Source organism: Oryzias latipes, chromosome 21, assembly GCF_002234675.1.
Source record: "Oryzias latipes chromosome 21, ASM223467v1".
Taxonomy (NCBI): Eukaryota; Metazoa; Chordata; class Actinopteri; order Beloniformes; family Adrianichthyidae; genus Oryzias; species Oryzias latipes.
In genome coordinates this window covers 3,434,270-3,461,090 of record NC_019879.2, presented here as the reverse complement: position 1 = coordinate 3,461,090, position 26,821 = coordinate 3,434,270, and the positions used below count along the sequence as shown (strand labels likewise).

Genomic DNA, 26,821 nt, shown 5'->3' with positions numbered 1-26,821 from the left:
AGCCGTGTCGGGTGTCATTCTCCATTTTCTCAGACGGAGCTTCAGGGAAGAGCCAGGAAAGAGGGCGATGCTCCGTTCTCCATGATGGATGATGAAAACAAAGCAGAAACTGAAGCTTTGTTTGTAGCTATTAAAACAGGGCTGGGGATCACGAGGAAGACACGAGGCTCTGCAGCTCCATGTGGCTCAGCGGAGTTTTTACATTTCCCCCTGCAGGACGCCCGCCTCCTTCCATTGCCATTGTGTTATTAATTAAAGCGGCTGGATCTGCTATATGAGAGCAGACCAACTGAGAGACGGAAGGGAGAGGCTGAGAGCTACGACTGTTGGAGGTTTTCTTCTTCTTCAGCCTCCTTCTTTCCGCCGTTCATTCAGTGGCGATAAATTATGCACAAGACCGACTTCTTAAATATTCAGACATTTCGGGGCAACTTATTGAAGGAATCAACTCTCAACAAGAGCAGAATTTAATTAAAATTGTGTTTATTATTTGTGGTGGAAGGCACAAAAAAAAGCAGAACACAACAGAGGCTTGCTTTGAAATGTAAATGTGCACCAAAGCTCTGGCATTGCAACCAAATGAGAACTTCTTAGGCTGCAACTCAACAAACTCTTTTTGTTATTTGCGTTAAAGATGTTATTTTTTTTGAGTGGCCCAGTTTATCTCTTTTGCACAACCCCAACTCCTTTATAGCCCATGGGGGTGCTTTCTTGTTAATCTCATTGTTCGACGCTCGTGTCCCTGCAGTTCTAATTTGTAAACGAATATTTGAAAAGCAAAGAAACCCAGTTTCCTCTGTTTCCTTCAACAGCTCAACTGTTGCAGCGTCGTGTGTTAAACTTTGCAGAAATGGCACATTTTCCAACTGCTTTCTTTTTATTTTTGAGGGTCCTCTGGGCTTCCCCGTGATGGAGAAGGCCCTGGTTCAAATCCCGTGTGGGACCTTTCCGTTTGGACTTTGCGTGTTCTCCTCGTGCATGTGCGGGTTTTACGTCTGAGCACTCCGGCTTCGTCCCAGTCTGAAAACAGGCCGCATCGGTTCATTCATGACTCTAAATTGGACTTAGGTGTGTGCATGTGAGCGTGCGGGACACCCAGCAGTAGCGGGGATAGGCTCCAGCAACTCCATGACCCCAAAAGGGATTCAGTGGGTTTGGAAAATGGATGGATGGATGGCGTTTTTTCCCTTCAACTCTGAATGTGCTTGATGTCCATCAACCTTTAAACTTAAAAAAAGACACATGAATGGCTCCAGGCTCCAAGGATGGGGCAGGATGCACCTTCTAGCCTCTCTGTGCCAAACAACAGAATTTATCACTTTTGCACAGAAAGTCACCGGATTCTATTAGTTTTATTTAGCAGGATAAATATAAACCTACAGCAATGTTTTCCAACCTTTTTTGAGCTAAGGTCAACTTTTTAATTGACAAAAACAACAAAGCCCACCAGCGTCTGGAACAGGAATCAGATATTCATATTTCCATCTACTGTCTACCATCTAATGTAAGCTTCTTGGCTAAAACGAATCGAGTGAACAAAAATTAAAGAACTTCAGTTAAACTCTGCAATAATGTCTGAAGAGCAGACGTCATAAAGAATCAGCAGACGACGGATCGCTCAATCTTTTCTGTTTATTTTCCTTCTGCGATGAAAAGAATGCACAGACAAGCAAAACAGCCAGAATGTCACACTTTACATTTAACAAACGACAAAAAACAAAACAAAAAAAACAGATTGTTGGCTTTTCTGTGATAAATAAGCAGCAGGAAGCTTTGTCTTTGGGGTATAGTGTCCAATCCTTCAGACAAAAACCATTTTTGATAAAGAGAACGGCTAACGTTTAGCGTTGTTCAAATGGGGGCGGAGAAGACGCCACCGAGGCTTCTTTTGGCGCCAACAGATGACATAATGATGACAAAAATACCAAACACACTATACCCCAGGTCATTTCCCTTCATCATCACAATACGGCTTAAAAGAAACGCTTTCCACGTCACGACTCTGAAGAGCAAAACAACACAAAGGCCGCGCCGTTTCACTCGAGCGAGCGAGCGAGGACACGGACGTCACATAGTGACAGGTTAATGAAGTGGCACGCACACATACGTGTGCTCCAGCTGGACGCGTGTGCTGCCGAGCAGCCAATGGAATGCATGTGTGTGTGGGGGGAGGGAGTGGGGGGGGGGTAAAGCCTCGCAGCAGAGGAATGCTGGGAAACGGTCGAGCGGATTCAGCTGCTGATCACAAAAAATGATTGTCAGGAAGGGACTGCGGTACCTTTTCGTCACTTATTACAGCAGACGTGAAAACTGAACCTCCCAACGACGAATCAACGGAAAGTTTGAACACTTTGGAGACGAAGCTCTAGTTTGTGGATTCACAGTTTCACACTTTTGGTTCCTACTAAATAAAATTATTATCATATTAACTAGGAGGTTTTTTATTTTGTGGCTACAAACGTTTGTACTTCGTAGGCAAAAAAACAAACAATACTGATGGCTGTAAATGCCAGTTTCTAAAGGCTTTGGCAGCTGTGCAGGTACAAGACCGACGGACTGCGAAACGGAGGGCGGGAGCGTTCTGAAACCCGCGCGGCGGCGTGTGATGGATGACGGCTGAAGAACATGCGATGAACACATGGATGATGGGACAGGCGAAGGGAGTCCCTCTTCCGCCTGCAGGACGCCCAACAGCTCATTTTTTCTGAGAGCGATCTGTTGGCCTCCATCCTGTTCTACGCCGGACACACAGGAAGTGACAGCAGACGGGTGTAGAGGGTGGGGGTAACACGATCAGTCATGGGATGTAAAAAAAACCCACAGCAGCATGTTTGAAACACAGACGAGAGGCACGCCGCATGCAGGACAGAGCCGTCGGAGGAACTAAAGCACGTTAAGGATGTCCAGACCGCTCTGCCGCTTCAAAAGCCAAAGTCAAAAACGATGCGGTCCTCGAAAATGGCGATCAGCAGCATGAGGCTGAACCCCGTCAGCAAGCCCAGGTTCTGCAGCAGGAAGTGTCCCAGGTGGGAGCGCTTGTGCTCCTCGCTGTCCCCGTGGAGCATTTCCGGCAGCTGTCGGAGACAAAAAAACAGCTTGATGACACTGTCCGGAGGTCAAAGGTCAAGGGGGGGGGGGGGGGGGGTCATCCAGAGGCTGACGTACCATATCCACCAGCGCCACGTACAGGAACATGCCTGCCGTGACGGCGAAGATCCAGTTGGTGACGTTGTGCGTGTACTGGCCCACGGCGGCGCCGATGATCATCCCCACGTAGGCCATGAGGGCCGACAGCAGATTATAGACGATGGCCTGCTTCACCGACATCCCAGCTTTCAGCAGCACGGCAAAATCACCTGCCGGAGAGACGAGACGCTCATTACTGCCATTCCCCAGCATGCAACGCTCCCCTCCCCCCCAGCACAGATGTCAGACGTCACGCTCGGAGAAGCCTCCTTCCGTCTGACAGCAGGTGAACACCAGCTCAGATAAGGAGACACCAATTGGTGCATTCTTCTGCTGCGCTTAGGATCACACGTGCACGCCGGAGCCTCGCCACTCTCAATCTTCGCCGGGCCAAATGCGGAGAGCGGCCAGTCTCAGCGGAATCGCCCTGGATTTGGAGAAAGATGAATAGAGAGAAGCTAGGTGGCCTACATTTCCTGCGCCGTGTAACAAGAGGCCTTTTTCCCTCCTTAATTACCAAAATGAATATATTAGCGCTCTGCTCTCATCCGTCAATCAGCACAGGAGGCCGCGCACGCCTCTCTTCAACAGCACCCTCTTCAACTTTCTTCTGTCTCCGCAGCGCCGATCCATCAGGCACTCAGACACGCCTGCCGCCGCCTCATCTACCGCAATTAACACACCCATCACTGCCGATTAGCTTCACTCTGGGTGGTTAAAGAACCCTCGTAATTATCGTCTTTTTCCATCCAGATGCCGGTCGGGGGACGGCTTTTGTGTTCACGAGGAGCTGAGAGGCGCACACGTCAGACTAATGGGTTGACGGGAGCAGGCGAGCGCCGCCGCCGCTGGAGGAGACCGACAGGAATAAAGGAGATGCAGCCCTCAGCACTTCCAAACCAGAGTGCGGTGCTGCGGGACGCCATCTGGAAGCGCCAGTGAGAAGGGCAAACTTGATCAAAAAAGACCAAAAAGGTTGGAGACCAATCAAAGCTTCTTGTTTTGGGTTCAAGATCCTGCAGGCGCCGCCGGATTTGAGGCTTTTTCAACATCATCGTGAGAGAGAAAACCGGCAAACAGCAACAGTAGCTTAAATAAAACACGATTCATCTGTTTTCAGAGTTTTGGATGAAAACATTTGTATTTACTGTGCAGAGTAACACTAGAGGGAGCAGCTGCACAAACCCTCCCATTTTAGCAGGAATTCATTAGCAAACCTGTCAAACAACGTCCCGCACAGAGTCATGTTCTCAAAGAGACGGAATACTAATGGAATTCTGACAGATCCACCGGATCCACTGAACCAAAAATACGTCATCTTTGCAATTTATGTAAGGGTCAATGGCCAACGAAGTGTGCGTTATTACTTTTTAACGCACGCCGTGGAAGCCTGAACCGTCCGACGCAAAGTGGAGGACGGTTGATTCCGCGAAGTGCGTTAAAAAGTAATAACGCTCACTTCATCGGCCATTAACCCGCTTATACTATGGTCACTTACAAAAGCAATACATATTAACCAGTTTTTAGTCCTTGTTGTTCTTGTTTTTTTCCGATTTGGATCGCTTTTCTCACAAAAAGCGGACCATTTGATGTGGCGCGATAAATAATCCGAGTAGCGCAGCACCACCGCTGCAGTCAAGATTCAGCGATATATTTATGCTGATCGTCCGGATGGGTTGAATAAAGCATCATTTCAGAGAAAAAGTTCACCTCTTACCACTTGTTTTTCTCCAGATGATGAAGCAAAAGGTTGTTTTAAAGAAGCCGGTGCAGTGATACAAAACATTTAAGTTAGGTGACCGGAACTTCTTTTTTCACCGTGCGGTTATCAGGTTTTAATGCACACCCAGCAGCCAATAAGAATCGAGTATTTACCTGGACCATGGTATAAGTAAACATCCCTCCTGTTTTAATGAGGTTAATGCAGAATCGCTGTGTGAAAATGGTGATTTGACCGTGATGACGACAGCGCTTTTGAAAGAAAAAAAGAAAAGAAAAAAGAAAGCCGGCCGTCTGCAGCCTGTTTTCAGGGAACGACCTCCTTCCTGTGTACAGACCCCGGCGTCTCCTGTCTGACTTACCGAGCTCGTGAGGCAACTCGTGGCAGAAGACAGCCACAGATGTGCTGATGCCGCCCGTGATGTTGGCACTGAATGCAGCACCTGCAGAGTGGGAGCGGAGAAGAAACCACACATTAGCTGAGGACGCGCACATGCTTCCCTTAAACAATAAACGTCAACAAAACGTAACTTTTAAGAGCCACTCCAATCCAAATGGTGTGTTTGGCATGACGACATATATCAAGAAAACTAGAAGCAGCTTCATTTCCAGAAGAAAATGCAGGGTTGAAGGCTGTATTGCTGAATGAAAATAAACTTTGAAGGGTAATAAATAAAAAAAAGAGAAAGAAATGATCAAAGTTGGCCATAAATAAAGTGAAAACAGCAAAATGATAAAAAAAAAAGATATTTTTGTGAAAACCGCCAGAGCCGGGTGTCGAACCAGCAAAGTATCACGCCATGACACCACCAACCAGGTACAGTGGGCGGGACTAATAACAGGTGTTCTCATCATTTAGTGTTACAGCGACTCTCTGGCATCTAGGATGATTAAAAAGAAAAGTAAAACTAACTTCTTGACACAAAATACGTTTTGGAAACGCCAACAAAAATGCCAACGTTTTTAAATATTTTTTTTATCGGGATTGATTTGACATTCTAGACGGGAGCGAGCTTTGCTCGTAAAAGTTGAAGACTTTTTTCCCCCCGTCGACTGGCACAGCGTATGACGTCACGCCAGAGCGGAGGAGATTGTTGAAAGGTGATCAAAGTTTGGAGTCAATTTATGATAAAACTATAAATTGCATCACACAAGACTAAAAGTCCAAAGCCATGTGAGCATTTTAGCGTTTTAATGGTGTCTCTAGCTGAAAGAATGCCGAAATATGAAGCTCGGAAACATGGAGAACTTTGGTGAAAACGTCGGAAGCATCTCCCATTGAAACCCATTATAAACTGAAATTACCACAAAGTTTAAAGGTTTATATTTCAGAAACTAAAACATATTTTAAAAATCTGAAAGAATTGGAATCAGTTTAAAGTCCTGTGGTTTGAATGGTGTCTCTACGTTGAAGCTATAATGGTAGAAAGAAGCTATGTTTTTTTTAAGGATTCCCCATGTATTTCAATGGAGGCAAAAATCCTGGAAAATCATGAAAAGTTCAGGGACCAAAAGTCACAGCTGGAAAAAGCTGAAAGAGCTGAACGTTTTCATATTGAATGGTTAAAATAGCGGAAAAACTGTAAGTGGTAAGCGGCAAAAAATGGTGGAAGATACTAGAATAAAGAAAGAGAAACAGGTTGAAGTGGTTTATAGTATTCAACCTATTAAGACCAAGTCTTTGTTCAAACTGAGGCCTTTGAAAAAAACAGTGTAGTTGTGACGTAGAAAATACGCTCTGTAGGCCACAAGCTCCCTGCTCCACTCTGAAAAGAGTTTTAATGAACTCCTGCCGCTCTGCAGAAACGCCGTCCAAAGAAACAACTCAGGTTTTTTGATTTGGGCTCAAGCAGCAGATTCATCCTAAGACCACTGGGAACGCTTTGAAAACTGATCTTAAGGTGATGGGAGTGGGACGTTTGCAGTGGTCACCTATGGCGAGGCCGTCGCTGAAGTTGTGCATGCCGTCTCCCATGATGACCATCCAGGCAATGCTGGCGATCCCCGCGTCCTTCATCTCCTGGTCTGAGTGGCAGTTCCCCCCGTGGGAGTGGCCGTGGCCGTGTCTGTGCTGCTTGGACTTCCGGACTTCCTTCTTGCTGGGCGACTGCGGATCCTGTGGGGGGTTGGGGGATGCCAGTGGCGTTTTGTGGGTGGGGGAGTCGGGCGTGCGGAGCTCAGAGAGCTGCGTGTCGTTGTGGCCGTTGTCACAGGAGACGGCGGTCCCGTCGGGGTCTTGATGAGAGAGAGAGAGAGAGAGAGAGCATGTGGTAGAAGCTGTCTGGCGCACTAAGCCGCTCTGAAACCCCTCTTACCTTCAGTGAGGGGCTTCAGGTGCACCCACTCTGCATCTGAGCGCCGGTTTAGCTTGTGGTCCGACAGCTTCCTGCCAATGTGGCCCTCTTCACTCGTCTTCCCCAAACTCTGCAGCCAGAAACAGCCTTTTTAGAAACTAAAAACACGGAAGGTCAACCATGAGTGTGCTTGTTTCTGACCTTCTGGTCTTTGTGGTGCTTGAACATGGCAATGCAGTGCTCGATGATGAAGAGGAGGTAGATGCCGGCCAGTGCTGTGAGGCCTTTCCACACGCCGTCAAAGTCTGTAACGAGGTCGGTGGCTTCCTTGGCTCCGTGCTGACTGTGGTCGTGCTGGCCTTGAGACTGCAGACAGGAGGAGGAGGAGAGGAAGGCTGAGAGGAAGATCACGGACTCTGGACCGGGACCCTGTGGCTGAGGCTGCAGTCCAGACACTACTGAAGGATTTCAGTCCCAAAGATCCTTTCAGGAGGTGGAGGGTCAAGGTTCACTGCAGGTCAGCCGGGTCAACAGTAAAATGGACCCAGAAGCAGTACTGGGAAGGATTCTTTGAAAATGTATTCCAGTTACTTTAGCCATTCTGAGTATTTTTAAATTGAAAATAATAACAAATTTGGAACAAATTTTAACCCAATGTTAAAATTGAATAACAAATTGTGAGTATTTAACAAGTTCTGGGATTTTATTTTTCAGTCAAGCTTTATTTTGTAATCTTCCTTTAATTCTAATGCTGTTTGGGTTTTTAATGAGGTAATGTCTATAGTGTACTTTGACATGATGGTGTGAAAAACAAAAAAAGAACTATAATTTTGGGGGTTTTAACAGCACTGCAAAGAAATGAGGAAACCGTTTTAAATCCAAAATTTCCTCTTAGAACATGTCAGTTTATAGCAGCTCAGATACTTGAAATGACCTCAAAGCTGAAGTCCGGGTTTTGTTTCTACTTCCCCTCATCGTGCATCCCACATAAATGAAGCGGACGTGCGGCACTCACGTGAGGCAGCAGATGCAGGAGAGCGTCGCCGCTGAGCGTGCCCACTGCCAGAGCCACCAGGAAGGTGAGCAGGAACTTGAAACAGGATTGGTTCAGGATGGGGACCAGCACCACCCCGAGCAGAGACAGCAGGCTGATGACGGTGATGGAGACGAAGCCACAGACCCACACCCACACTGAGGAAGAGGAGGAGGAGGAGAAACATCATGCTTCAACTCTGGGGTACCTTTCAGAACCAAAGCAGCGTTCAGGTAGACACAAACAAAAGGCAAAGTATGAAATATTCTCAGAAGATGAAGCACTTTTTTAAGGTGTTATCAGTTAAAAGACAGTATTTTACTGGAGATCATGAGACAAAAAACCCACCTTCTCTTACAAATTTGATTGAAACGTTAAAAGTTCCACCAAAATCTACTGGAGGCAGGTTGCAATAGGAGGAATTTCCCATTAGTTGAAGTTGAAGCTGGGGTAACTATGGTGCACTGGGGTTCTGTCCTCTTTCCTTTTTTACTTCTACCCTTCCTCTCCTCTATTCTTGATCATAATTTATCATTTAGTTCTCCATGCCTCTGTTTGGTACAGTGCGATTCATGTATTGTCCCTCTTTTCCTCTCCCCTCCTGGGGAGTGGGAGTGCTTCCAGACCCCAGTTGGCTCATCCGTGCTCCAGTTCCTGACCGTTTACCTCGCCTTTGCTCCTGCTCCTACACCTGGCTGTGGATCCTGCCTCTGGCTCATCTCTGGCTCGTCTCTGCTCTGTGCCTGACCGAGTACCTCGTCTCTGCTCCTGCTCCTACACCTGGCTGTGGATCCTGTCTCCGGCTCGACTCGCGCCTTTGACTGTCCCCACAACCACGGCTGGATGAAGCTCGTCTGCTGGACTTTTATATTTGTAGTTGTAGATTTAGATAAGTTAATTCTTCTCTAATAGTTCTGGTAAATCGCCTGTCCGTCCTGGGGGAGGATCCCTCCTTCATGTGGGCACCCCTGAGGTTTCTTCGTTTTTTCCGGAATCCGGTTTTTTTGGGAGTTTTTCCTTACCGCGAAGGGGGGTCTAAGGGCAGGGATGCCAGTATAGCATAGTCGGTTTGTTAGTTCATTTTAGTATTTTTCTATTGAACTCTTTGTATTCGTGATCCTTTTGATTTCATGTTTTACTTCGAAGCCCATCGAGACAACTGTTGTTGTGATTTTGGGCTATACAAATAAAATTGAATTGAATTGAATTAAAACTTTAATTTATCACCAACCATAAATTAGACATGACACATTTGTACAGCCTGACTTTTGGGGATTTTTGCGATGAATAAAGACTTAATTCCTTTTCATGATGTTTGTGTGTGAGTGGGAGGTTATTTCTAAACATTTAACACAAGTAAAGATCGAGCATCTCTACATTTGTGGATGTTTTTCTCCGAAACGCGTTTTTTTTTTCTTTTTCCTGCAAGTTCTTCAGATTCTCGCTTTGTGAGAGTAAAATAAAAACACACCTGTGTGTCCGTGACTGACGTAAGATCACAAGTGTGCGAGTTTGGAGACTTTACTTGTGACTTTGAAATTTGGCCTTTTTGTACATGAATAAAAAATTAAGAAAGAAAAAAAGAAAGAGATTTTTTCATCATTTGTTAATTTTTTTTATTAACCTTTATCTAACAAGGTAAAAAAACCAGGACGTAAGCAGCACATGTTACAAAACACGATAACAAAATAAAAGAAAACAATAAGATTGGAAATGTTACTATTTCAAAATGAAGCAAAGTAACTTTGTGTTATAAAATGCAATAGAAAATTTTTATGTGTTATTCTAAAACTAGATTGATATATTAGACCCATCATCCAATATAGTTCAGCATCTAAATATCTGGGTTTTTTTTTTAAATACAACTTTTATTAGATTACAACAAGAAAAGGTCTTACATGAAAGACTTATTACTATCAAAAAGGGGCAAAAAATAAATAAAAACATTTAAAAGGTTTAGCAGCACCAACATCTTGGAACTATGGAGGTTTTTCTCCAAGTATTTCAGCAAAAACATTGAATATTTCTCCTATTTTACCAATAAACCAAAGATCCTTACTATAAAGCAATATTTCATTTAAATAGAAACATTATTATTACTATCATTGAGTATATATTTATACTTTATACTAAAGTTGATCAATTCATTCCGGCTTGATTTTATCTCATGAGCTGGTTGTGTGGATTCAAAGAGAACCGAGATTCTTTGAAAGAGTAAAACGAATCGGCGTGAAAACCAGACGAACGGCAGATTCTGGTTTATTGTAAGGAAAAAGGTCAGGCTGCCCTTTTCAAGTGATTCCCAGCTGCATTACAGCAAAGTATAAGGTTACAATTTCTTTTCGAGCCAAACCAGGTCAGAGGGAAAAGATTTTGGGAAGCTTAGGAAAGAGAATTTTCAAAAACATCAATAAGAATCTGCGTCAATGTCTGCAAACATCTGTTTCTCAAATGGAAAATTAAAGACTACATCCTCAACTGTTCTGAATCACACAGAGACCAGAACTGATAAAAGTGACTTTAACTAAACACAGGAGGATCTTGTGTTTATTTACCAAAGACGAGCGAAGTAAAAATCAATTACAAAAGCACACAACTGTGCATCTGGGTCGGGTGATGAGAGCCGGCACACACCTGATTGGAGGGAAGTCCCAAGAGAATCTGACCTTCTGGAAACTGCTCCAAAAACCTGGATGGAAACCCGTTGATGACCTTTAACCCCTTCATAATGTAGCATGTGCTGGTGTACCGCATCAAAATGTAAGGTACACAGGCTCTTTATAGGGTCACCAGAAGAACAACCGTCCCTCGTCCTCTCTGGAGGACATCTCCACCTTCTTTTGCTCACTAAAGGTCAGGAACCCCATCACGGACAGTTTTCATCCTGGTAATGAACTGTTTGCCCTCTTAACCCCTGGAATGCAGCACAGCGGCATAAAATGCGGAACAAATTGACTGAAAACAAAAGGTTCTTCCCTCCGGCTGTTAAAAGTGTGAAAACTGCTGATGGAAGATGTGTAAAAATAGCGGTTCTGTGAGTCTAGGAGAAATAATGGCAGCAACTGCACTAATAGCCTGAGGTTTATTTACTTATTTTTTTTATTGATAATGAACAGTTTGTCTTGGAGACATCTTTTTTTAGTTTTACACCAACTCCATTTGACTTTTTTAATCTCTCCATCTATTATATTGTAAGAAAATGAAAAAAACAAATGAGCTTCACAGAGGCGTTTCCATGTAAATCTTCAGGAAGTGGTTCATAAAATAAAACACAACTACAAAAAGCCTGTTTACAGATAACATGGAGAAATTAAATCTTTGCAAATGAATTGAAATCCTGTTTATCAGAAAAATCAACATCAATAAGCTGATGTCTTTCATAAAATTTTTAAGTACTTCAGCAGGCCGGGTCACACAACCACTCTGAATTTTGTGGAATTTCCATGTATGGAATTTTGGTCTTTTGTGATACATGTGTGATAAACGTAATTCATAAGTGTTTGTCGCCATAGTCATTCATCAACGTGCGCACATGTTCATAGAGGGTTTCAGGCCGACGGGCCTTTTTACAAATTTGGTTTTGAGCTGTTTTTGGTCGGTTAAGAACTATGCGGTTTACGTGTATGTTATGTAGTTTATACACAATTATTACGGAAATCGTAGGCAAATGTGCGTGATTTTTGCAAGACCCATACGCAAATTTGTGGCATCCCACGACCATTCCACATACGTCCATCTATGTCTAACGGACTTTTCACACATGTGTCACAGTTGTTTATCTGCACTGATAGAAATCTAAACTGATTAGTATGATTTTTCATTACCGGATACCTGCTGTGATCTAATAAAGAACACTGTATTATATGCCAAAAACTGTTAAGCCATTGCCTTAATAAGTTAAAAGGTTTTCAACTCCTGTACAAGACACTAATCATAATTGTTTTAAGTCAACTATAGGGAAACGGTATTTACTTACACAGTGCTTTTCTGCCTCCCTTAAGGACCAAAGTCCTGTAAGTTGCAGAGAAGAAGATGAAGATGATGTACCCTTTGGGAGTGCCGAAGACGAATAGGCTCAAGAATGGATACGTCAGAGGAATAGTACATGTTGGATGTTTTGGAGATAAAGCCAGAGAAACCAGATTGAGATGGCATGTTGAGAAAAGGAACATTGATAACATCGGTAAAGGACCCTGAGGTTGGAGCTACCAGGAAAGAGGCTTAGAAGAAGACCAAAGAGGACTTTCATTGATGTGGTCAAGGAGGACATGGGGTGGATGCTGTGAGGGAGGAGGAGGAGGCGGAGGAAAGATAGATGAAGGCGAATGGTTCACTGTGATGACCCCTAAAGGGAGCAGCTGAAAGGCAAAGAAGAAAAAGACGCAGTCTTGCCCACAGGCACTGCAGAAACCTGCAGTCAGAGGTCTACCGCTCAATGCTAGTGGGTGGTAGTGTGTTTTTGAGGAGACAGGTAAGTATTTTAACAACTAAATGACTTCAAACAATACTTTTGCGCATTTAAATACATTTGCTTTATAAAAAGTGGGAAAGAGACTCAAAAATCCATCATTTTCAGGTGAAGGGAAGCCTGATTATCTAAATTCATTTCATTGTACCTCAGGTACACGATAACCTTCACTTTCACGCTTCTGTCCTTACCTTTCCAGTTCCAATGTGCTCTACAAAGTAAAGTTTCACAGATGGCCGATTCCTTATTTTGTCATTATCGAGGCCTACGTCCCAGAGAGACAACTCTATAGGAGTCGGTCCATCACCGCAGGAACTTCACAATCGCACGGCACATCTACTGTGTTTCATTACCTTTATACAGAGGTGGCTTTGTGTGTATGCAGATGGGGAGGTGGGCTGGCGGTCGAATGCGGTGATAAAAGAACAGAAGAGGGAGAAATAAAAAAAAATAAAAAAAGAGACCAACTGGTCTGTGGCTTCTCTCCAATTAGGCATCTCCTGTGAGCCGTGGCTCAGAAAAATGGCCCTGCGGTGACGCTTAGGCTCCCCTAATTGGCACCGTGCAAAAAGACAGGGAGTGGAAATCAGCAAGAAACAACGGCACATTTTCGGAGCTCCCCGTGAAGTCCGGCAGGAGGTAGATGAGAAGCAGCTCGGCAGACTGCGCTGATGTCCGTGGTTGAATTTTGCTGAAGCAGTTTTGAGAATCTAATGCCTCATGTTTTTCCACTAATAAGGAGCCGCTGCTGCCCTTTTGACTTGTTGGTGCCGTCTCCCTCCTCATCATTATCTTTTTCAGGACCATTCTGAATTGTGCCACGCTGTAGCTTGAGGCTCATTAGATACAGATTTCTACAGATGGGACTGTGTGTTTAATAATTAAAGGCTCAGAGAATAGTACCCAAGTGTCTGCTGCTTCGTCCAACTGCAGAACTGTAAAGTGCCCATTTTCTCGGTGGTCAAGAGTTTCCTTTGGTAGAAAGACATTTTCTTAGAGCCTTATTTAAACAGTCAGGTGGTGCAGAGGGTATTATGACCAAAACACCAACATTAGCTTCAATATTTTTCTGTCAAACTCCATTTAAAACTGAAAAAAATGCAGTAAAAGTAAAAGAAAATTACCATAAATAAGATGATCTGATAAAAAGGTATCATTTCATAGCCCCGCTATTAATTCTTATGAGCTCTGATTGATCTATTTTAAGACCTTTTTGTCTTTCGTCTCTTTAGATAAAGACAAAATAATTATACAGTACTGTGGGGAGAAAAGTACAAACTTGTTTGACTCCAAATTAGATTTAGATGCATGTATACATGTTTTTTAGGTGTTTATTTTTGCAGGTTGCATTCATCTATGTACATCCTTGCAGAACTCCTTCAATGTTTCATATTTGTCGCATTAAGACAACTGTAGGATTCTTTTTTAAATGATTTAACTTTTGCACACATTGTCCTTTTACCCACCCTGGTATGGTACATTTATTGCTTTATGAGTTTGATTTCCCAACAAGTGTTTGGCCGCCTTTAAGGAACTGTGATATTATAAATCACAGACTAGTTACTTCCCGCCTGGACAATTGTAACTCTCTTCTACTTGGTCTCCCACAAAAAACCCTCCATAAACTTCAACTGGTTCAAAATTCAGCAGCTCGTATCATCACACACACTCCCTGCATCAACCATATCACACCTATCCTTCAGCGGCTTCACTGGCTCCCCATCCCATACCGCATTCAATACAAAATCTTGCTCTACGCATTCAAAGCCTTTCACAACCTTGCACCTCCATATCTCTCTGACCTCCTTCATATCGCCATACCTGCTCGCTCCCTCCGCTCCTCTTCCTCTATCCAGTTTTCTGTCCCTTCTGTCCGTCTTGTCACCATGGGGAGCCGGGCATGCTCCCCGGCTTTGGAACTCACTCCCCCCTGACCTCCGCAACACTGACACACTCCCACATTTCTAAGCAAATGGCCAATTCACGTTAACAGTGACCTTTTCATGTTTTTATATACATTTTATTTAATTGTGTATGTTTTTAAATTGTTGTTGTTGTTTTAACTGTTTATTGTATTTTTTATACTGTATACATGCTGTGCGGCGACCTTGAGTGCCAAGAAAGGCGCCTTATAAATAAAATGTATTATTATATTATTATTATAATACAGGCAGAAAGCCGGTCAGTCAGTTTCATCAGATGAACAACTTCAACTTTTAGACAAGGTAGCAAAGCGTCAATAAAGATTCTCATTAATCAAGATGACGTCTTAAGAATGAGGATTTATTGTCTTCTGTTTGTGAAACATTTCACCACTCCAAGTACTTTTAGACAAATCCACTTTCACTTCAAGACAAGGTGACAAGACGTTGATGTAGGTTCTGTAGTTTCCATGTTTTATGAAAGTTGTTATGACATCTGAACTTATTGTCTTTTCTTCTTGAAGACGAAACTCATCCAAGTAGCTTCATCAGACAAGGGAACTTAAACGTCAAAATAAGGTGACAAGATCTCACTCAGGCATGAAGAAAAAGTCAATTGTTTGCTATTTATCTAGCATAAATGACGACTATAAGCCTGGCAAACCCAAACCCTTTTTGACATTGGCCGCCCATGCACATTTGGAGGTTGCACAGTGGCAGTCCAGTGACAGGCGGGCTCCAAGGTCCCCAAAATCATCTGATGGTCGGGCGATTTCAGACTGCCAGCCAACCCCTGCCTCCGACCGATTGTTAGAAATCGCCCGGTAGGAGTGCGGGCAATGGACGAGTCCCTAGCATAAAACAACTCAAGTTTATTCAGAAAAACCTGCTGCCTCTTCAATCCTGCAACTGCAGATACAAAATGGATGTTTGCTTTCAAAGCTTTTCACACCATCTGATGGTACGGTTAAGTTACTACCACCATGACAACATATGAACCAAAATATGATTGACAAATTAAATTCATGAATTATGCCATACAACAGATTTGTATTCTCTCAATAACTGCCAGTGAATTCCAAAAATAGATAACCGTAAAAAAGCTCCAATATTTCCAACAAAAATGACAGACTCCCCAAAAAACCAACAGGGATGACGCAACTGTGACCGCGGTAAACTTCTTCCGTGGCTACGGACCAGAGTTCTCCACATCAGGGGTAACAGAGTTAACAGCTGAGAGTAAACTAAGCCCTGGTTATGACTCTTCTTCTCACAGTTTGTGTAATTGCAAACCTCAGAGGCCTAATTTTTTTTAATTTCCTCACAACTACAATCTTAAAACGCTGGTAAATTAGAGATTTTCTTTTCTCCTCCATGTGTAAATACAACATGATTAAGTATTGCTGTTCTAGCTGTACAAGACACTTGAGACTGGTTCAGTCTCTTGGGATGAGCTGTGAAAATACTTGAAGCTTGCACAGACTTTCAGTATCCTGATTTTCAGCTAATTTACTACCATTGTTTGATTTACTCTCTTTTATAAGTTCCATCTAAGTCTTAGGATGGAAAAAATAGGAAGAGGCGTGAACCTCATACACAGAGGGACCACCAAGTGTGGTAAATAACATAAAGCAGGAAAAAATAAATGAAATGAATATGGATAAAATAAGAAGTAAAGCCTTGTTTGTATGCGGCATACTTAGGAACTGTGACTCAGTCTCCCAAAAAAAGGATGTCACTGATCTCCATGCTCTAAAGCACAGACACAGTCTAATACTCCTGTCTGTGTTTTCTTCCTTACATCTTATTCTGCTGAGACATAAGTTGAAAGTGATGCAAGCAGCAGGTGCAACAAAGCAATAAGACGGTTGACAGGCCTGCATCCCCAGACTGTCATGTGTTTTCAAATAAATGCAGCATTTTATGGTCATATTGCTTTCAGAATATGATGACATCCACACCTTTTTTGCCTTTCCTCCAGCTGTGCACTGCTTTTTTTAATTATTTTCTTCAGAGTTGAGTGCAAAGGGTTATAGTTAGTAAAAAAAAAATGGCTTACTTGGGTATGAACCACACAGACATGTAAACAACAAAAACATCCTTGTGTAAATAATGGAACCCTTTCAAATGAGATGACTGACATGGATCTGATTCGAACAATGGCCTAAAAACCGTCATTTGATCTCCATCATTTAAGGGGGGGGGGGGTGAATGGGGTTAGAGGTTCTGTGTGGGTCGGGGGATTTATTTTTATTTTGTTTGCTTGTTTTTATATTAATTGTTTGCTCTGGTGTAAAGCACTTTGTGTTACGTTCTATATGAAAAGTGCTAAATAAATAAAGATTGACCTGATGGTGTACATCATGACATCAGTTGTTGCTTTTCTAAATTTAGTTCAACTTTTAAAAAATTTAAATGGACTTAAATCAAACAATAAACCATGAAGTCCACCAACATATCTATGAAGACTCATTCATCCAGGTTGGTTCCATTGTAGTAGTTTTAGGGGTTGTCATCTGGACTTTAAAACCAAGTCCAGATGACAACCCCTAAACCTACTACAATCCACCAACATAGTTTAAAAGAGATAAATCACTGACACCATGTGAAAAACGGACTAAATCCCTGATGTTTGCCTAGATTACATGCAGTGTTCCGGTGTTTTAATCTGGGGAGTCAATGCTGGAAACACACCGACAATGACGACTTCATCATCGGCCCATTAGCTTTAAACCACTGAACAATGATCTATTGATCAGAGAAGCAGTTGTGACAGAGATCAAGCTGGGGTGGTCAGAGGTTAAAAGGCAATGCTTTGTGGGAGCTATCTTTTTCAGATGACAAGCTGACACCAAACACTTTTGAGCTTTACAGATTATTTCAGCACTTTAGGCAAAGCCCATAGTTTTACAGAAAACAGCGAGTACCAACAAATACAAACGGTTGGTTTTGAAGCTAAATCTTTACTAGAGTTACGTTTTTACTCTTTTGTCCTTGCAGCTTAAACAGAGCAGATCCAAAATTGGCACTGACCTGAGTTCACAGGCTTCTGTTCCACCTCCATCTGATGGTAGTGTTGGATGCAGACACGGCTGTCGATCTGGTAAAGCAAGGCCGGGCACAGGTAGGTGAACTGGCTCGGGGAGATGAGCGAGTGGGGATTCAAGCCGTAGTAGGAGAGGAGTTGAGTGAGGTTTAAACACTAGAAAGAAAAGGACAAAGTGAGAACGCAAACCTGTAAGATGCAGACAAAACAAAAATGTGGGACTGTCATCACATTTCAAGTGACTCCTGTTGGATTCAAGCCTTACCTCCTCGTGCTGATGCAACGGTCCACCAGGATGTCCACTGAGCATTTGCATATTGGGAGTGGCGAGGCCTCCTGGAGCTTCTCTCTTGTCTTTATGAGAACCACTGTGGTCACGTTCCTCATCATGATCATGGATATGATGATGAGATGGAGATGTTGGAGAAGAGTTTTTGTTTTTCCTTCTTTGTCCTCTGGCCCTGTCTTGCCTACTGGTCCGTTTGGGTGCAGGAGAGGGCTCTGCATCTGGGGATGGGCCCGGGGGGATAGGGTGCGGCTGCTCGAGGGTTTTTAGAGTCAGATTTGTCTGTACAGAGTGAACGTGATGATGATCATCACTATGATTACTGTGAGGATGAGGAGGAGGCAGGTCTTTGTGGTCGACCGATGTCTGTTCCTGCTCTGAGTCATGTGTGTGATCGTGGTTGTGGTCATGATCGTCTTGATCCAGCACGTGTTCCTCAGGATGTTCATGGTTGCTATGCCTTTCTTTAGCGTGCTCATGGTTATGTCCGTGATTATGACCGTGGTCATGGTAATGTTTTGTGTCGGCAGCCGAACTGGCAGCTGTAGTCTTGCTGCAGGGTGTGGGATTATGATCGACATGTGGCTGCTGGGAATGTGGCTTGTGTGGATGGTCGTGATTAGGCTTGTGCCCATGAGCAGGACCTTCGTTGGAGGCTGAATGTGAATGCAGCCCTTTCTGCAAGTCCAGCAAGTCAAGGTGAGCTACATGATCATGACCAAGATCCCCGTGATCCACACTTACAACCTTGACCTCCCCTAAACCCAGGCTAAACAGAAGACTCTGAAATCCCTGGAAATCTAAGCGATCCTTCTGACCATAACGCCGAAAAAGCTGCTGAATGTAGAAGCGCTGCTCTTCCACTAGCGAATCCTCCTCAGAAGGCTTCGATACTGAAGACAATGTGGTAGCTTCCACATAAGGAGCCTCAGAAATCTGTAGATCCCTGTCGGCACTGTGGTGGTCTTCACCGTGATGATGGCTGCCCCCTTCTCCATGGCAACGGTTGCAGTGGTGGAAAAGGAAGGTGAGCACACATAGGAAACAGAACTTGGTGTGCACGTGGACTCGCATTGCCCCCACACTTCTGGTCCCCTGGAAAAACAGAGTTAGACTCTTAATATAAAAGAATCTATAAGAAAACTGACAGCACACCCTGAATTTCCTGCACTATAAGGTGCAATTAAAATCCTTAATTATTAAAAAAAAATCCTTTGAGGGAATTTGGTTGTCAATGAAATGTCCAGGTAAATTAAAGCAAATGAATGAAACGTTTAGGAAGTCACCAATTTAGTTTCATAATCTTGCTGTGTGTTCTGGTATTCCAAGCAAACTGATGACGCACTGATGAACAGAAAATCAAAAAAAAAGGTGACTGGGAGTCTCTGTCATGTGGAGAAAACTGACTTATTGGAATGTAGTAGCTGCCTCCAATCCAAACATTCCAGAGAAGCTGCACCTTTACCTTAAAAAATAAATAAGACTCAGATCAGATCAGGAAGTATTCTTGAGCTCCAGAAACTCTACTGAGGATTGAGTAACAAATTGCTTGTTTTCTTCCACTTTTAAAAGCCCGAAGCAGCAATATCATTCCAGTCAAATGATCCTCATAAGGTCTCTTGTGAAGCCTGTGGGTGGTTGAAGCGTGAAGGGTGGGGGCGGAGAGACAAAGGGAGGTCAGATGAGGGATGTTGCTGGTTAATGGGAACACAGCAGACAGCGCAGACCAGACAACATGCACGGACATTTTAGCCACCAGCTTGTAGGAAAAGTTGAAACTGGAAGTATATCTCACAGCACCGCTAGGGAGGTAAAGTGTGTTGAGAAGAACAAAAACTATGATAAAACGAAAAGGAGTACAGACCAGCTTCAACAACTAAAAACATCAAAATATATCCATGTTTCCTTCTAGGAATATACAAGATGGGAAGAGAACACACACTCAAAAAAAATCGCAAGTAAAAAAGAGGCACAAAAATATTTTTCATCACAAGAATCTGCAGCATCTACAACTATTTCCAATAAATATTTCAATCTGACGGAGGTTTGAGACATCCCAGTTGGTTGGCTTATGGCCTTCACACACTGATGCATGAAGCTTACGGTTCTGACTAGATTTATACCAGTAAGTCGGACAAATGTGGCTATATTTGTTGGGCAATGTGTGTGGCTGTGAACTGCCAACTGCTCTTCAGAGGTGCCAAAGAAGTGGACAAGAGGTTTCCAATCTGATCCAAGCTTGAGTTGGGTCAAACGAGTCAAACTGCCACCCAACACAAATGCCAGCACCCACACGAACAAACCATCTTAATGGCATTGACGCTACCTCAATGTTTGCTTCTTGGTGGTTTTATTGTTGCAACGGATAGATGTTCAGTACTAAAGACATTCAGAGGAAAGTATGTCCTATGTACAAGCTTAGCTTACAAAACTTCTGTGACTGGCAGTTCAAACAATCAAACAATGCCTGCATTAATTTAAAGCCTTGATCGCTGCCAAAATTACTGGAGCTTACAGTCGTGTGATAAGCAGCTCATAGGAGTTTTCTTTCTGACCACTCTAATTGTGGTCAGACATTTCTGTAAACTGAACAAAACTGTTCCAACACCAAAGCACATGCAACTTTTTCAACCAAAGATTTTCCATCCCGCACTGCAAAAGGCCGAAAACTAAACAAGAAATGAGAAAACCACACAAAGATATTGCCTACAAAGTGCTGCCTGTATCAGCATCTACTGAGGCTCTGAGCAAAGTCACTTACCTTTGATGGCTGCTTTTTCTCTCTCTGAAATAATTAGTGTGTGAAAGTCTGACCAAAACCAGAATGATGGAACTCAACCTAACAGAGCTTCTAAGACTGCTTCCCCGCCGCAGACAAGACTGTGTTTATAAACATGAGGCGGCAGTGACCTTTGAACTGAGCAGCAGATAGGTTGAGGCAGAAGGAAGACTTATTTTTAAGAGCACACCCTCGGAGCTACAAGACAGCCTCCAGACTTTTCTACTAAGAGTTGCTGTTGTATTTGACATTTTATGGGGGGAAAAAGCTTTCTTAGCTTCATTTTCCCAATGTTTCACCAACCAAGTTCATGCACAGAAAGACAACACTTGTTTGCAAAAGTCTGCTGTCTTTTTCTTAATTAAGGTTACACATTAACCCATATTACTCTACACAATTTTACAACTTAATGTGCCAATGTTTTTTAGTGTTCTGGGATGCAATCAACACCAATGCATTCGTTACAGGACTACTCAAGCCACTCATCTCGTTGTGTAAATGTAATCACTCTGCTTTTCTTTACATTTTAGTGTAACTGACAGTCCTGGGGCAGTATCAACTCCCCCTTCTGTGCACTGTGAAAGTCCTACATCAGATTGATGAATGAATTAGGAGCAAAAAGATCTATTATTTTTTATGAAACAAATGGGTTGTCATGGAGTCTATTTGATCTAAAGAAATGACCAAGAAATAATTAAATCGTACATATCTTCAGAAGAGATTGTAGCAACAAATTTCCATCATTTTCCTCCATTGGATCCAACCAGTACACAATTTTTCATGCTTGTTTTGTTTTACAAGTGTGTTTTGCATCCTGATTAGCCATAGACAGAGGCGCATAAAAAATGCAGTTGACTACTTTGCAAATTTCACCTATCGCAGCTTAATTTTAAAATGCAACTCCCGCCACAGACAAACAGCTACTGTTGATTTACACTCAAGATAAGTCTAGTTTTAGACAAAACGTGTTCCTAGTTATAGAAGGAGTAAAAACTGCCATTGCTCAACAATTTTCTCTGAAAAGATACAAAACTGCTTCTATTTTTTGCTCACCTTCCAATCAGGCAACGCATACCCCATCCCACAAGGAATTTGGAGATATAAATGGCCTAGTAATGCATATAGATCATTTTTGGTGTGCTGTGGTCAGCTATCAGTTTCACCAATAACAAGATTGTCTGATGGACAGTGAAATTACCTTGTTTTTTTGCGACAACAGCTGTACGTCAGAGTTACTGGCTTACAATTTAAATTCACTGCACTAACAAAAAGGGGTTAAAAACAGATTACAAATGAGGTATGCAATGAAAGAACTGTTCATTCTTTGAGAAAGAATGAGAAAAAAAAGACACTGGACCCCGTAAGCTGTTTCATATGATTCTCACACGACCATGAAAAAAACCCTTTCGTCTCTGTAACAAGCCAGTGTCTGTGCAGGGTAGGATGAAATTTTAAACAAATATTTTGGTTTTAAAAGAATGCAACCCAGGGAGTTACTTGTTTTCCCCTAGTAACAATTAAATATAAAGAAGTTGTGTTTTTCAAAAGCTGATTGCCTTTATATAAAACTTTTGTTTTGGCTCAAATAAATATGTTTTCTAGATACTAGAATAAAGTTAAAACCAACAAAACATTTTTATTGGTAAGTGTTGACTTCATGGGAAAATCATTGAAGGAACATTTCCAGTGAGGAGATGGTTACATCAGAACGGATAATGTTCCCAATGTATGATCACGCTGCTAAACCAGGACGATAGATGTCCTAAGGTTTACCCTAAGAAGAGTGAAAGAACAGTAAATAAGGTGAAAACTGAAATTAAAAAATATGAAAAGTTTGTTTTTTTATCTTAGTAAGGCCAGAGGCGTGTGAAAAAGGGCAGATGTCAGCTGCCACATGGAGCCAACTATCAGCAGATGGTCCATGGGAATGTTGAGGGTAAAAAAATAGAAAAGAGGGGAAAAAAATCCAATGCATGTATATATTTTCACTAAATGTAACTGGTTTATCTAACAGGGCTGCAAATATGTTTACAGACAGACAATCAGACGTCTGTATAGCGTGACATAACTGTGCAGAAGACTCCCATGGAGGCACACAACCTATGTTTACAGGCATTACCTCAGCAAAGTTCAAGGGAAAACAATGATGGGGTTTGTCATCTCATCAGGTCAAAACAGCAATTGTCTGATAGTCCTGCTATTCTGTGGAGTCTAGCAGTTTGATAAGTCTTCTGAAAATGTACTGACTTGTCATTTTTCAAAGTTTAGACGGCGTTCTTTTTATTTCACAGCAGTGTTTCCATGGATAATCCGGTGAGAATTAAAAACTGAATTCCATCAAGCAGTTTCTTGTAAGAAAACAGGTGATGAATGCAGTTCTGTTGAGTCAAATGCTGAATTTGTCCCTTAAAGCCATTCATCTTAAACGAGGAACCCACGAGCTACAACAACAAATGACGCAGGGCGTCTGTGGCCAAGACGCAGGTGCAAGGATGATGCTCTGTGGCCTGGAAACCCGCTCATCGCAGCGCATGTGCGTTTCAGACCACAACACTTTACCAGATACACACAACAAACAACAAGAAAAACACATTGCAAATGTCAAAGAAATATCAGTCGCAGAAGGACAAAAAATCCTGCTTACCTGCTCCAAAAAAATGCTAAAAAGAGACCCCAGATAGAAACAAAGCAGGATTAAAAACCTGGAAGCTTAACAAACTAACGCTCCAATGGGTTGTATGTTTTAAGGCTTTTGAGTCCAGTCACTTGAGTAATTCGTACAGAGAGGTGGGGAGGCATGAGGGAGTCAGAAAGCTGTGCAAAACTTGCACAACCTGACCAGCCAATCAGTTTCATGCAAAATATAAAACATCAATGCTTCAATTTAGTGCTTTTTTGTTTTGTTTTTAACAAGAAACGCATGTATTTAAGCCACTTTTCATCAACATATTGTTCATTTCCAGCTTTTAGTAGCTGTTTAGTGGGACCAAAAAGATGAGTGTGCATCCACTGCAGCAACAGTTCTGTTATTGATCAGTTTTCACAAGTGATTTTTAAGACTAATAATTTAGGGAATAAAACAAAAAGGGAAAAAAAACTTAGATCTGGTCTATATTTGTTCTTTTGAACAACAACAACAAAAAAAATACAAAAAGAATTTATTATACCTAGCTGGATTAAAATAATGCAAATTCTTATTACATTTTGTTGTGAAGTCACTGACGTTTAAACACTTTCACGAAAAAAATGACCTGTTTCAGGGGCCAACGTCATTATAGAGTCACACCAGAAAAAATTGGAAGCAAAAGTTCACCAAGAAATCATTAAGAAGGTGACTATTAGCATGTAACTTTCTAAGGCCAGTGTTGAACTCTCATTTTTTTGGTTGTACAATCCAGGAAAAAAGGTTAGGACTGTTAATACATGTGACCAACAACAATATTTAGCTTTGGACATGCTTAAAATACATGCGGCCAATGCAGCAAAGTGCACCTGGCTCCATTGATTACGTGTGGCCAACATGAATGTCAGTCGGTTTTTGTGCTTGGTCACGCATAAATATGTGCCAATAACATCTGCCAATCATTAAATCAAACATGGAAATGTCTCAAGACATAAAACATAGAATTTAACTGCATAAATATTACATTTGTCCCCTTCTCTTTTCTTTAAACCAAGACAATCAAGTTGTTAAAATAAAAATATATCCAAAATTCTGTTTTTTAAATATTTACTTCAATAAAAAATGAAGCTGTCTTTTTTAGTGTTCCAGTGCAAACTCAATTAAACATGGGTTAGGATTTTGGCTAATTCAAATCTTTAATTTTGTTTTTTGGGCTATTTGGAAATATGTTTGCTCATCTGTTTAGGGTTATGCGCACTGCTGCAAAGATAACTATATTACAGATTTTATCCTCATAATATTTTTGGTCAACTAAGGCACATTTACTCTATTCTTTTCTTTTAAAGAACAACAGTAATACAATGAGCATAGAAAAAAAGACGTCATCATAACATGCAAACCAGGGTAAAAATAACCTCACAATAAATCCTTAATTGAAATGACAAAGCTTTTATAAGGTTTAGTATTTTTAATGGTTTCCCTATTACTTGACATCAAATTTGTTCCTAAATCTGTCACTTTCCCACTTGGTTTTTTTTTTTTTTAGTTTGTGTCAAACGGTAAATTTAAAGTATAAGAGCTCATAGGGCATCTGTTATAAATTACCTTCCTGTTGCGATAATTGCTTTAATATAAGAAAATCAAGAAAGGATTTAAATTTAACACAGATGGAGGCCATGGCCAGTTATAAGAATTGTTCGATTGTCATTTCAAAGTTCATTAAACTGCTAATGTAATCATGCTGACACATGCAGCTTCTTCGTCTGAAGAATAATGCTTTTATTTAGGAGGAAAAAAAAAAGTAGTATTCAGGATTTGTTTGGTCGATTACTGTTAGAAAGACTGACATCAAACAGATCAAAACCCTGACAATTAGTAAAAAGCTGTAATTCAACAAAGCACAACATAAGCAAAATCTTGGCAGAAATATCCATAATGTGTAGGACTGGCACATGAGAAATCAGGGTTTGATTCCCAAGGGGGCGCAAGGAGCTTCATCCAGTGTGAGCCTTTGGCCAATACCCTTCCCGCTACAGCCTAGCTGTGTAGCCACAAGGAGAACCAAGTCTTCCTGTGTCAGTGACAGGAAGGCCATCAGGCGCCAAACTCTGCCAAAGTCACCTGTGATTCATTCCAAGTTTGTTTGCATATTTAAGACGCCAGCAACAAAACATATAGAGGGACCAACTGGTCCATCTGGTTAGGGTTTTGTTTTAATGAACAGGACAGATGACTGCATTCTGATAGAAAGTACGACTACCAGCACTGGTTTACTATGACTAATGTTTCCAGTTCCAGTTCAACTATTTAAGAAAGAACAGTCACTTTACAGGTTAACAAAATACAGCCCATCATCCAACATAAAACTGTTCCATTTAACTTTTGGAAAAAAATGACACAGGAGCTTCTTAAACATGTGATGTTTTCAGCTGGCTGGATTCCTCAAAGTGGTAACCATGAATCACCTTCATGGGAGGGTATGCTGATGCACCGTGGGCTGGGTTTGAACAGGGAGAGAAACACTGAATCAGAAGTGAGCAAACTTCTCAATGCCTCACTTTAAATCCAGGTCAAACTTTCAACAAATGTAAAAAGCTTTAAGAGTTCGTAACCCAACCAGATTACGCATATAAACGTAGTTTCAAGTTGACACGTTTTAGTTCCTACATGCAGCTTTCTTCGCGTGCTTAAGCCTGTAGAGACACTGATTTAGGCTAATCAGATAGGAACTGTTCACCATGACGAAACGCATTTTCAACTGTGTAACAGATGGGGACAGAAAAGCCGCGTGCAGCACAACGAAAAGCTAAGGTATATGAAGCGCCGCGCTCCACACACTCTACACCGCAGCGGAATACTCTACACGTTGGTCAAAGTCCATCTCGACCACGAAACTGGCGAGCCTCCGCGGTGAAGAAGCGGCGACACTGCCCATCTGTTGACCGGCAGACGCTACACGTGGTGCGCCTCCAAGACACACACTAAAGCTGACCGCGGCTCTTCTTCCGCGTCACTGGAACCAGACTTTCACAAAACGAACTACCAAACGCGCGCCAGCGTTTTCTCCCGAGCAAAGGCAATGCCCCGTTTTGGCTAATACGCTGCTTAAATATCCCACTCGATTTTTAGCCTCGCGCCCCATTCGTAAACGCGCGGATTTAAAGCAGCAACTGTTAGCTAGCAGACCACACAGGAAATTAGCCTCGTGTCTCCAAAGAGCCTCGCGCTGCTTTGATGCGTCTAACTCTGCTCTGGATGTGAACAACTAGAATATTAGAATTGTACACCGTAGCTAACGCTACCACGGTCCATGTTGTGGGAGTGAATGAAAACAAGTGGAGGTTTTTTTATACAGTTACCTCACTCGAGTGCCGTGTGCATCTCCTCTCCGCTCGGTACTAAAAAAAAAAGGAAAAGTCCGCATGAATTTACGTCACTGGACGGATGGTTGGCGAATTCAGGAAG

The 26,821-nt window shown here is 42.3% G+C and overlaps 1 protein-coding gene across 4 annotated transcripts; it reads right to left on the bottom strand.

The window, feature by feature from the left end:
* Positions 1–1,612: 1,612 nt before the first annotated feature.
* On the bottom strand, positions 1,613–26,820 carry LOC101174784 (zinc transporter ZIP10). 4 transcript variants are annotated; one of them, XM_011489215.3, is made up of 10 exons: positions 26,716–26,820; positions 17,934–19,049; positions 17,656–17,824; positions 8,215–8,390; positions 7,401–7,565; positions 7,221–7,329; positions 6,838–7,140; positions 5,268–5,348; positions 3,166–3,356; positions 1,613–3,074 (listed from the first exon to the last, which is right to left on the bottom strand). In XM_011489215.3, exons 2-10 carry the CDS (start codon positions 19,026–19,028, stop codon positions 2,922–2,924), a joined length of 2,442 nt encoding a protein of 813 aa, XP_011487517.1. In that variant the 5' UTR covers positions 19,029–19,049; positions 26,716–26,820; the 3' UTR covers positions 1,613–2,921. The 4 variants fall into 4 exon arrangements, with proteins under 4 accessions (XP_011487517.1, XP_020568500.1, XP_023806433.1 ...); XM_020712841.2 differs by lacking the exon at positions 26,716–26,820 and adding an exon at positions 25,822–26,659; XM_023950665.1 differs by lacking the exon at positions 26,716–26,820 and adding an exon at positions 23,378–23,778.
* Between the last annotated feature and the right edge of the window lies 1 nt (position 26,821).